This window comes from Heterodontus francisci, chromosome 17 (assembly GCF_036365525.1).
Source record: "Heterodontus francisci isolate sHetFra1 chromosome 17, sHetFra1.hap1, whole genome shotgun sequence".
NCBI lineage: Eukaryota > Metazoa > Chordata > Chondrichthyes > Heterodontiformes > Heterodontidae > Heterodontus > Heterodontus francisci.
In genome coordinates this window covers 62525882-62538918 of record NC_090387.1, presented here as the reverse complement: position 1 = coordinate 62538918, position 13037 = coordinate 62525882, and the positions used below count along the sequence as shown (strand labels likewise).

The 13037-nt window shown below is 42.7% G+C and overlaps 1 protein-coding gene across 1 annotated transcript in view; it reads left to right on the top strand.

The window, feature by feature from the left end:
- The window catches only part of LOC137378592 (dynein axonemal heavy chain 5-like), a 334675-nt gene that overhangs the window by 147691 nt on the left and 173947 nt on the right, over positions 1-13037 (top strand). The window contains exons 30-31 of the mRNA XM_068048894.1: positions 5569-5722; positions 12139-12302. Of these exons, the coding sequence (XP_067904995.1) occupies positions 5569-5722; positions 12139-12302 (318 nt within the window). The remainder of the gene's footprint in view (positions 1-5568; positions 5723-12138; positions 12303-13037) is intronic.

Below are 13037 nucleotides of genomic sequence, written 5' to 3'. Positions count from 1 at the left end.
GCAACTTTTTGGACAATCCCATTAAGTATAATGGAAGATGCCATCAGGAAATTCTCTCCTTAGACAATAGGTGGCAGACTTGTGAGTATCAAATACTATGGTAAGATCTAGTTAGATGCTTTGATCTGAAAGCTGTTTTTAATATTTAAGTTTACAATAATAATTTAGAAACAAATGACAAAACCTAGGTTATGGGTCAGGGCTCAGAGTACAGGAAACTTCAAACTTGAAGAGTATATGGAAAATGAGATAAATCCAGATTCAGTGTTCAGGTGATGCAAAGTTTCTATATTAAAAATCTACAGATTTACAGATCTACAGAGCTGGAGGCCAAGCAACAGACACTGCGATGCATAAGGGAGGGAGAAAGTTACCTGGACACTTTGTTCCAGAAGGATAGGGTCCTATCCCCTTAGGATAGGGTCTTCTGATTTGGTCAGTGATCAGGGACAGAGGGTGTGATTGCGAGTGAGGCAGGAAAGGGGATCGAGAAGGCAGAAGTGGAGGAGGCTCAGCCCTTGCAATTGTCCAACTGGTTTGAGGTTCTTTCAGCTTGTATGGATTGAGAACGGGGGCTGCAGTGTAGATGAGAAAACTGACCGTTGCACCATGGTACAGGAACCCATTCCAACAGAGGAAGTAAATAGGAATGTAGTGGTAGTAGGGGACAGTATAGTCAGGGGGGTAGACACTGTTCTGTGCTGCCAAGAGTGAGAGTCCAGAAGGCTGTGTTGTCTGGCTGGTTCGGGACATATGCTCAGGGCTGAAGAGTCACTTGCAGTGGGAGGGGGAGGATCCAGTTGTTGTGATCTATGTGGCTACCAATGACATAGATAGGACTAGAAAAAGTTCTGTATAGGGAGTATAAGCAGCTAGGGTCTAAATTAAAATGGAGAACCTCAAAGGTAATAATCTCTGGGTTATTAACTGAGCCACGAGCAAATTGGCATAGGGTAAATAAGATTAGACAGTTAAATGCGTGTCTCAAAGATTGGTGTGGGAGAAATGTGTTTCAATTCATGGTGAATTGGCACCGGTACTGGGGAAAGTGGGAGCTGTACCCTTGGGACTGTCTACAACTGAACCATGCTGGGACCAGTGTTCTGGCAAGTTGTATAACCAGAGCATTATTAAACTAAATAGTGGGGGTGAGGGATCAAGTGAGGGAAGATCTGATAATTTAAAGAGAGAGGAGAGCAAGATAACAATAAGGATAATGATAATCAGAGTGGACAGGAAGTGACAGTGCACACAAACTCAAGAGTGAGCCAGCCGATAAGATGAGAGGTTGTGAATTAACAGAGTGGGGGCACTGTTTGGGGGAGGGGAGAATCAGAAATCCAAAGAGAAAGGCCAAGGCATGGGAACAGTGTAGTGCTGTGGGTAAAGACAAGCAGAATGGGACTGGAAGGGACAGAGAGTTTAACAGAAATTGTACATCAGCAAATAAAGTCATTGAAGGGAATAGAAGCAAAAAAATGAAATTAAAGGTTTTATATCTGAATGTGCAAAGCATCTGCAATACAATGAATGAACTAGCAGCACAAATAGAGGTTCATGATTTAGATCTAATAGCCATCGCAGAGACATGGTTACATGGTGATCAAGATTGGGAAATAAATATTCCAGGGTACACAATATTTTGGAAAGACAGACTGAATAGCAAAGGAGGAGGGGTTATACCGATGGTAAAGGATGACATAAGGGCATTTGTGAGAAAGGATCTGACCTCAGAAGATCATGAAGTAGAATCAGTAAGGGTGGAAATAAGGAATAGCAAGAATCAGACAACACTAGTGGGAGTAGTTTATAGGCCCCTAACAGTAGTTATACTGTTGGACAGAGCATTAAACAAGAAATTATTGGAGCTTGTAACTAAGGCAATGTAATAATTGTGGGGGACTTTAATCTTCATATAGACTGGGACAATGAAATTGGCAGGAGTGGTCTAGAAGATGAGTTTGTAGAATATTTTCGGGACAGTTTCTTGGAGCAATACATTGTGTAACTGACTAGGGATAAAGTTATCTTAGATCTAGTAATGAAGCGGCTAATTAGTAATGTCATAGTAAAAGATGCACTAGGAAACAGTGATCGTAATACTATTGAATTCCATGTTAAGTTTGAAAGTAACATAATCCAATCACAAACAAGAATCTTAAACTTAAACAAAGCCAATTACATAAGCATGAGGGGAGAACTGGCTAAGGTAAATTGGGTAAATAGACTAAAAGGTATGGCGGTAAATGAACAGTGGGAAACCTTTAAAGAAACAATTCAAAATGTTCAACAAAAATGCATTCCTTTGAAAAACAAAAACTCAGCCAGAAAGACCCATCCATGGCACACTCAGGAAGTTAAGGATAGTATTAGACTAAAAGAAAAGGCCTACAATGTTGCAAAAAAGAGTAGCAAGTCTGAGAATTGGGAGTGTTTTAGAAACCAGCAAAGAGTCACCAAAAAGTTGATTAAAAAGGAAAAAAATAAAAAGAGAGTAAACTAGCCAGTAACATAAAAACTTTTATAAGAGCTTTTATAGATATATCAAAAAGAAGAGAGTAGCTAAAGTAAACATTGGTCCCTTAGAAGCAGAGACTATGACTCTATGACATGATAAATTATCATGGGGAATGAGGAATGGCAGAGGCATTGAACAAATATTTTGTGTCTTTCTTCACAGTAGAAGACATAAGTTCCATACCAGAAATAGACAATAACCTAGGGGCTAAAAAGAGTGAGGAAATTAAGGAAATGCATATCAGCAGAGAAAAAGTATTGGAGAAAATTAAGGGACTAAGATCTGACAAATATCCAGGACTTGATGGCCTACATCCTAGGGTTTTAAAAGGGATACTATATCCAGATATAGTGGATGCACTAGCTATGATTTTCCAAAATTCCTTAGATTCAGGAACGGTCCCATCAGATTGGAAGTTGGCAAATGTTACACCCCGCTTTTCAAGAAAGGAGGGAGAGAGAAAACAAGGAACTACGAGCCGCTTAGCCTAACATCAGTCATGGGGAAAATGCTGGTATCCATTATTAAAGAAGTCGTAACAATGCACTTAGAAAAGCACAGTATGATTAGAACAAGTCAACATGGTTTTACTAAAGGGAAATCCTGTTTGACAAATTTATTAGAGTTTTTTGAGGATGTAACTAGTAGGGTAGATAAAGGGGAACCAGTAAATGCAGTATGCCTGGATTTCCAAAAGGCATTTGATACGGTGCCACACAACAGGTTAATTGGCAAGATAAGGGCTCATGGAGCTGGGGGTAATATATTAGCATGGATAGATGATTGGTTAACAGACAGGAAGCAACGTGTGGGCATAAACGGGGCATTTTCAAGTTGGCAGGTAGTAAATAGTGGAGTGCCACAAAGATCAGTGCTGGGGCCTCAGCTATTTACAATCAATATTAATGACTTAGATGAAGAGACAGAGAGTAATGCATCTAAGTTTGCTGATGATACAAAGCTAGGTGGAAAGGTAAGCTGTGGGAGGTTGCAAAGAGATATAGACAGGTTAAGTGAGTGGGCAACAAGATGGCAGATCAATATAATGTAGGGAAGTGTGAAGTTATGCACTTTGGTCGTAAGAATAGAAAAGCAGAATATTTTTTAAAAGGTGTGAAACTTGTAAGTGTTGATGTGCATAGAGACTTGGATATGCTTGTACAAGGAACGGAGAAAGTTAACACGCAGGTACAACAAGCAATTAGGAAGGCAAATGGCATGTTAACCTTTATTGCAAGGGGATTGGAGTACAGGAATAAGCAAGTATTGCTACAATTGTACAGAGTTTTGATGAGACCACATCTGGAATATTGTGTGCAGTTTTGGTCTCCACATTTAAGAAAGGATATACTTGCATTGGAGGCTGTGCAGCGAAGGTTCACTAGATTGGTCTCTGGGATGAGGGGGTTGTCCTATGTTGAGAGACTAAGCAAATTGGGCCTGTATTCTCGGGAATTTAGAAGAATGAGAGGTGATCTCATTGAAACATGTAAGATTCTAAAGGGGCTGGATAGCATAGACACAGAGATTATTTCCGCTGGACGGGGAATCTAAAACACGGGGGCACAGTCTCAGGATAAGGGGCTGATAATTTAGGACTGAGATGAGAAGAAATTACTTCACTCAAAGGGTTGTGAATCTTTGGAATTCTCTACCCCAGAGGGTTGTGGATGCTCCATCGATGAATACATTTAAGGCTGGGATAGATAGATTTTTGGTCTCTCAGGAATCAAGGGGTATGGTGAGCGGGCGGGAGAGTGAGTTGAATCCTAAAATCAGCCATGATCATTTTGAATGGCGGAGCAGGCTTGATGGGCCATATGGTCTACTGCTGCTCCTATTTCTTGTGTTCTTGTGTGTTACATGAGGTAAGGAAGATTGAAAAAGCTGAGTGGCTCCACATTTCTGAGGAAGATTGAGTTGGAGTAGAAGAATGACACAGTAAGACTCAACTTCAACACAGCGAGGTTGGAGTGAGTTTAGTTAAATTGTAAGAATAAAATGGAATGGATCAACAGCAGATGGGCTGTCATAGAGACTGTAAAAGATTGCACGGATCTTAAAAATGTTAAGGTCCTGCTTGAAACATTCTAACCATGCAAGGGGTTATTTTTAAAAATAACTTATTACCGTAACAAACATAAGAAATAGGATCAGGATTAGGCCATTTGGCTGATTTTCTACCTTGACCCCACCTTCCCACATTACCTTTTTATCCTTTAATTTCCTTAGTATCCAAAAAATTATCAATCTCAATCTTGAACGTATTCAACCTCTGACCATACATAAGCCTCTAGGATAGAGAATTCCAAAGATTCACATCCCTCGGAGAAAGAAATTTCTCCTCATCCCAGTCCTAAATAGCCAACCCCTTATTCTGAGACTGTGACTCCTAGTTCTAAACTTCCCAGCCAGAGAGTTTGAAGCTCAGCTCTGTATGAATTGACATTTGACAATTTATTCTATTAAAAAGTGAACATCATCAGTATCCTGTTCAAAAGATCAAATTACTGCAACACAATACTGTTGCTGATAATCTGAATTCACATTGTGCGATAAAAATTTTGAATAATTGGATAATTTGATTTAAGCAACATTGAATTAGGAGGAGAAGACTGTAATTCATTGTCTGAGTGCGATGAGAAATTTTGTTATGATGAGGTGCTATGTGAACACAAAGATTATTACATCATGAGCATCATTCTTCTTTAGTTTTTGAGTGGTGCATGTTACGTTAGTTCTATCACACTGATGAATTCAGCAGTTCTAACACCTAGATCAAGTTTCCTGAGTGTCATCAGCATTTGCTAAAATAAATATATTGAGACAAAAAGAATGTAAAATTTACATATCTGACAGTGATGTGTAAATTTGAAGCATATTTATCTGTCATTGATGATTTTATTCACACTGCAATGCATTGGATTTACATTAGCCATTTCAGTGTAACATTCTACTCCAGAGCAAAACAGCAAAAAATAGTAGAAAACAGTAAATTACTCCATATTGTCAAAGTGAGCTTATTTGACATGCCTGTTTTACTCCCTCAGGTACAATTTTCCATTTAAAGCACATATTCAAAAGTGGATACACAAACTGTCCTCCACCATAGATATCATTGAGAGCTGGTTAACTGTCCAAAACCTATGGATATATCTGGAAGCAGTGTTTGTGGGTGGAGACATTGCCAAGCAGCTACCAAAGGTCAGTTATAATGTATTTCAAATAAAATGTCCACATGGAAATGCAAGATTAGACAAAGCAACAAAGTCTCGGACTGATGGGCAAATGCACACTATTTGGTTTTTCTGACATTAAATGGCCTCACAAAAGCAACCGAGGGAACGGGCTTCTCTGCTCTAAGGAAAACAACCCTAGCCTATCCAGTCTGTCTTCATGGCTGAAATGCTCAAGCCCAGGCAACATCCTGGTGAATCTCCTTTGTACCCTCTCCAGTGCAATCACACCCTTCCTATAGTGTGGTGACCAGAACCGTACACAGTACTCCAGCTGTCGACTAACTAGCGTCTTATACAGCTCCATCATAACCTCCCTGCTCTTATATTCTATGCCTCAGCTAATAAAGGAAAGTATCCCATATGCCTTCATAACCACCTTATCTACCTGTGCTGCTGCCTTCAGTGATCTATTGTCAAGTACACCAAGATCCCACTGACCTTCTGTACTTCCTAGGGTCCTACCATCCATTGTATATTCCCTTGCCTTGTTAGTCCTCCCAAATTGCATCACCTCACACTTCTCAGGATTAAATTCCATTTGCCACTTCTCCGTCCATTTTGCCAGCCCTTCTATATTGTCCTGTAATCTAAGGCTTTCCTCCCCACTATTTACGACACCACCAATTTTCGTGTCTTTTTTTCTTTAGAGATACAGCACTGAAACAGGCCCTTCGGCCCACCGAGTCTGTGCCGACCAACAGCATTTATATTAACCCTGCAGTAATCCCATATCATCTACCTACACTAGGGGCAATTTACAATGGCCAATTTACCTATCAGCCTGCAAGTCTTTGGCTGTGGGAGGAAACCGGAGCACCCAGCGAAAACCCACGCGGTCACAGGGAGAACTTGCAAACTCCGCACAGGCAGTACCCAGAATCGAACCTGGATTCCTGGAACTGTGAGGCTGCAGTGCTAACCACTGAGCCACTGTGCCGCCCATCTGCGAACTTATTTATCATACCTCCTATATTCACGTCTAAATCATTAATGTACACTACAAACAGCAAGGGTCCCAGCACCGATCCCTGTGGTACACCACTGGTCACAGGCTTCCACTCGCAAAAACAACCCTCGACCATCACCCTCTGCCTCCTGCCACTAAGCCAATTTTGGATCCAATTTGCCAAATTGCCCTGGATTCTATGGGCTCTTACCTTTTTGACCGATCTCCCATGCGGGACCTTATCAAAAGCCTTACTGAAGTCCATGTAGACTACATCAACTGTTTTACCCTCATCTACGTATCTAGTCACCTCCTCGAAAAATTCAATCAAGTTTGTTAGATACGATCTCCCCCTGACAAAGCCATGCTGACTATCCCTGATTAATCCCTGCCTCTCCAAGTGGAGATTAATCCAGTCCCTCAGAATTTTTTCCAATAGTTTCCCTACCACTGATTTTAGACTCACTGGCCTATAATTAACTGGTTTATCCTTGCTACCCCTCTTGAATAATGGTACCACATTTGCTGTCCTCCAGTCCTCTGGTACCTCTCCTGTGGCCAGAGAGGATTTGAAAATTTTTGTCAGAGCCCCTGCAATCTCCTCCCTTGCCTCACATAACGGCCTGGGATACATCTCATCTGGGCCTGGGGATTTATCCACTTTTAAGCCCGCTAAAACAGCTAATATTTCCTCCCTTTCAATGCTAATTTTTTCAAGTATATCACAATCCTCCTCCCTGATCTCTACACCTACATCGTCCTTCTCCAAATTATAATGAACCTACTTCTCAGTATGAAACTATCACCCTGGCGCGGGTCAGATTCATACTGAAAAGTCTGAACTTTAAGAATCTGTTTACAATTTCACTATTAATTGCAAATGGGAAATCTGAACCATAGCCACCAAGGATTCTGTAACTGCACATTTAGCAGTTGAAAAATTAGACTCAGCTTTTCACTGTAACTGGGCAATAATTTCAACATACAAACAGATAAAATTAATGGGCAGGAAAAGACCAGCTGGTCAATCAAGACATCCTGCCTCCTGAATAGACATTTCTTTCCTCCCTCCCACCATAGCCATGTAATCTCCTGGGAGAGGCGTGAAACTAGGGAAGAAAAGCCAGGGCCAATAAGGGAAAAATATTCTGGAAAATTCCCCTCTGACCCCTTCAGCCAATCAAAACCAGGAGGTCAAGTGATATCCATAAAACACTGTGGGTGAGAAATTGAGATCATTTGTGGTAGTTTTTTAGGCACTACAAATACCCTTAGAGTTCCAAAGTGGTGTCCACAAAGCATGCACACTGCCATATTACTGAGGGCACACATATTGAATGGCTATGCGAAGTATGCAGAGCAGGCAGATCTTGACATCAGTCAGTGTGCAATGTCAGCGGTGCCATGTTGGAGCTCAATGCTTCAGCTAATGCCCTCTTTTAACCTCGCACAGTTGAACATGATTCAGTAGCTGGAAGGAACCCCTAGCAACACTAACACTATTTAAAGGGAACATCAATTACTCACAGGTTAGTTGGTGATTGATTTCTTCTGGCTGTTGCTACGATTCCAGAAGTGTCTGGTGTTTTTGATAGTTGCTTAAAGTTGACTGGACATTGTGTAGCAGGTGCTGAAGGAGCTTTTGCTGATTTCAAGGCTTCTGCACAATTCAGTTGCTCCCAGACATGGATGCACTAGTAGGCATTCCCCTTGTAATACAGCACGACTTGGAGAATGAACAGAGGTCACACAGAGTAGGACAAGCTGCAGGACGAGGGAGGAGGAGAAGGGCTCTCTGCAGGAGGACATATCTGCCCAGGGTCTTTAGAGAGCAATTTTCCAACTTGAATCTTATTGAGGAACAATGTGTAAAGACGTTTGCACTTCAGTAAAGACGTCCTCATTGAAATCTACCACCTGCTTTAGCCACAACTGCAACTGTAGAGCAGGGCAAAGACTGCATTGCCAATTGCTGTGAAGGTGACTATGGTGATGAACATTATGCACCTCGCTCCTTCTAGGCTGGTGCTGGAGTTATTTGCAACATCTCACAGTTTTCCATCTACTAATGCATACACTGACACACTCTCTAATCAATGAGAGCTAACTACATTTCATTCTCTCTTGCCAGAGTGAAGCAGGTGAAGTTGGCACATGCCGTTGCTAGGATTGCAGGCATTCACATGGTGCAGGGTGCCATAGACCACATGCGCATTGCTTTGCAAGCGCTGCATATCAAATCTGCCCTATACCAGAACCAAAAGGGATTCCATTCCCTCAACATCAGCCATCAGCAGTGAATCATGCAGATCAATGTCTGGTATCCTGCAGGAAGTCATCACACCTTTATTCTGCAGCAGTCCACTATGCCAGCAACATTTGAGCTACCATGGCAAACCAAAGGGTGGTTACTGGGTTACAAGGGCAGTTCGCTGATGATATGGCTGATGACTCCAGTGCACAACACATGCACACAATGAAAGCCATGCTGCCACAAAAAATGTGATAGAGCAGATCGATGGGATGCTGAAACAATGCTTCTATTGCCTGGACTGCTCTGAAGGAGCCCTGCAGTATTCAGCAGAATGGGTGCCAAGTTTTGTGGTGGTCTACTGCATGCTGCACAACCTCGCCATTATGAAGGCACAGCCCTTGGCACCAGCTATGTGGCAAGCAGCTGAAGTGCAGGAGCATGAGGAGCTGGGGGAGGTACAGGAACGTGAGGAAAAGGAAGGAAAGAGGCGGCATAGACGGCCTCTTTCTGGCTGGGCTGTCTGTGAAGAACTCATCTGAGTGCAATATCAATAACTGCATCCCAAGTCACCATTTGCTAACAGTCCCACACCTTACCTTCCCTCTATCACTGACCATCACCATGTCTACTTGGCCACAAAGCAAAAATAAAAGCCGCCACAAAGTAAATATTTCACAACACATTTATAAATGTAATGATGCCATAGTGTATACAAAAGCGCACTATTCACTCTTGTTCAATTATTTAGTGCCAGTCTTCCATGTACCTTTACCTGTACCAGTACTTCAGTGCAGTGCTACCCCAGTGGCTGCAGCTTGGCTGGTGGAAGGCTGCTGACTTCCAGTGGAGAAGTCTACAGATAGCCTTGGAGGACAACCTCGAGCTCTGAACTTGAAGGCCTGGCTGCGCACTGTACCATCTCGGCATGGGCGACAACAGTCTGGGTTGGTTAGCTGACAAGCAACAGCAAGGGCACTGGCAGAGCGGCAGTGGTGGGAGGATGAATGCTGTCTTCCTGAGAAAGGACAGCAGGTTTGTGCTCCAAGGAGCCACTGTCACTTCCCCTGGGCTGTGCCTCAGCAATCCTAGTAATTTAGAGTTCAGATTGCTGGGCTGCTGTAACAATCTGCAAGCCCCTTTGCACATTACAATCCACAGTCATGATGGCAGCAGTCTGAGCTTGCATGGTAGGAAACTGACCTTGTATGACAGGCGTTGGTTGGCTGCTGCTTTTGCTGCAATGGAAGCTGTGATGTCAACCATCAGACGCTGCATCATGGTTAGGTCTACAATTGTGCAAACAAAGGTAGCCAACACTACCATCCTGAAAAGGATGGGCTCCAAGCTCTGTGCCAAGCTCTGTGCCATATTGGTGCCAGACTCCTCCATGCTCCTTGACACTGACCACAGGCTTTCTGGCAGGCTTCCCAATGCACTAAGCACTTCATTGTGCATGGCCATCAATGCTCTTCTGTAAGCTGCCTCATCAAAGTGTTCATCTGAGTCCTCTGCATCAGAGTCCTCTGCATCAGAACCCATAAGCGACCTTACCCTCTGACAAGCTGGCACCTGTGCTATCCTCATCCCTGCCCCGGCTGCAGTTCAGTTGTGTCTGGAGTCTCACTTCATGCAAATCCCACCTCAGCGCATCCTCTAAATTATGCCCAGTGTTATTATCTGAGCTGGTGGCTGTGAGTGTGAAAGCAAGTGATGGTGCATCTTCATCATCACTCTCTTGTTGGTGTTCCTCCACTGCCTGACCAGGTTGAACCTCTTGGGTATTTGAAAGAAGAAAGGCACAAGCATAAGGTTGTGGTTTAGTGAGTAGAGAGAGACAGTAAGAGGTTCTTGCTTACACCATCTGCAACTTGCAAATCAGAAGAGAGTTTGCATGTGGGAGATGTGAGAAGGAGGATTAGATATGCGGATACCATCATCTTTGATGGTTTCAGACCCACCACTGGCCACAGCCTCCGCAATCGGCATCACAATGATGTCCATCACCATCTCCTCCATGGGGCTTAGGGCATATATCCCTCTCTGGTTAGCTCCTGCTGCATCCAGTTATGTGTACCTTGTTCTGCAAGAAAGAGGGTAGTGTGTCAGTGATTGGCATGCAATCTTGGTGATGTGGCTATCATGTTTGAATATCTGGCAGTGTGTGCAAGCTGTGGGCATGAGGCTTGCAGCAGTGCTAAGTGTGTGAAGGTGCGGTGAAGCCTTTGAATTTCAAGAATGAAGACTGATTGATAGAGATTGTTGGCAGGTGAGTGATGAGGGTGTGGTGAATTGAACAGTATGTAAGGCTAGTGGTCGGTAGGATGTGGCACTTGAAGATGTGTTCACTGACATTGACCATTTGAGTGAGGTCATTGAACTTCTTGCAGCACTGCATCCAGGCTCTCAGGGCTTAACTCCTCGCATTGATCATCATGGCTATCTGCACTCTGAGTGTATGTATGGGGACCTCCTCGACCCCTGCTGATAGATGACATCTCCTCTCCCTTCCACTTCTCCACCAAGGCTTCTAGTGCAGTGTCTGCATACCTTGGAAACCTGTGTTCTCCGATGTTGTGCCATTTTTCAATGTTTCCCAAGTCAGAATCACTTCCTGCATGGCTGCCAGCACTTGCTCCAGCCACAATGTACCTCCAGTTGAAGAGGTGTTAGCACTGGCTAGATGCTGAGGTCATTGAAATGAGCAGGCAGCATGAAGTTGGTCTGCTGTCTTGATCGCAATTAACAGGCATGAGTTAATCAAGCATTGTGATCCCTGTGCCTGTTTTCAGGAGCTAATGAATTTAGCCCCCTGTATATTAGGAGTCTTGTTCTATTTAGTTATACAGCAAGGGAATTTTGGGATATTAGAATCCTTTCATCATAAAGATGAGTTCCCCTGTCCTTAGGTTTATAAAAGCTGCCTAAACCATATGATATTTTCCATATTCTGTGGAATCTGTAATAAACTTTCTGCCCATCCTCCCAAAAAGCTGTGTTAGGACCAGCAACTCATAACCAAAAGTAAAATAACAAGTAATAATATAAAAGGCAGGAGTTTGAAAGGATTGCAAAGCTCAAAATGGTATATGGAACAACAGACAAAATCATACATGATGGTTTTCAATTTTAAACTTGTATAAATTGCAATGATAAACCTACCAAGTCTATTGTGTCACAACAGGAAGCAAAGAGGTTTTCCAACATAGACAAATCCTGGATGAAGATAATGAGCTGTGCCCATGAAATTCCCAATGTAGTTCAGTGCTGCGTGGGAGACGAAGCTATGGTCCAGCTGTTACCACATCTTTTGGAACAACTTGAAATGTGTCAGAAATCATTAACTGGGTAAATGTTATAAAATTGTGAAAAGCAGTGTTAGTTTTGAGCTTACATACTTATTATTGTGATGAAAAGCTATTGAGACATTTAGACTGCTATTTACTGCCCATTAAAATGAATAGCCAGGCTACTGAGAGCAGAGGTGTAAAACCCTGGCCCTGTTTAAGCAAGCGAAATTTTTTTCAGTCCTCTGCCCCTTTCCCTCTCCATTCCATTATTGGTCTTTGGAATAGCTCTTTCCAAGAGCTGGACCAGGTAAAATGGGCCAAAGGGCCTCCTTCTCTGCTGTATGATTCTTTGCTTCCAGATCCTTGCTCATTTGATCTCATCCCAGGCCTCTGCCAAACAATGCTGATTTTTGATGGGTTGCAAAAAGGTGCTCCAGGAGACTCGTCCTCTTATTTTCCCAACTCTTTACGGGCACATGCCTAAGTTCAATGACCACTGCCTTTTACCTCACATGGTACAATGTGATGGTGCATGAATGTACCAATGTATCATCCCCAATTTATACACAAGTTACTCTGCTAAACAGCAAGTCAACTAAAAGTAATTGAGAGTCACATATCAGTACAGAATTGGTTTTGTAACACTGCCTGAGCTTTCTGGTGCTGTAATTTTACCCTGTCAATATATTGAACAATAGAACAACAGAGAAAGAACTGCGGGAGCAGTTGTGACTAGTAATTTTGTTTCTGCTCATCAGACCTTCCACAATGAGTGGGAAGGGTACATAAAGGC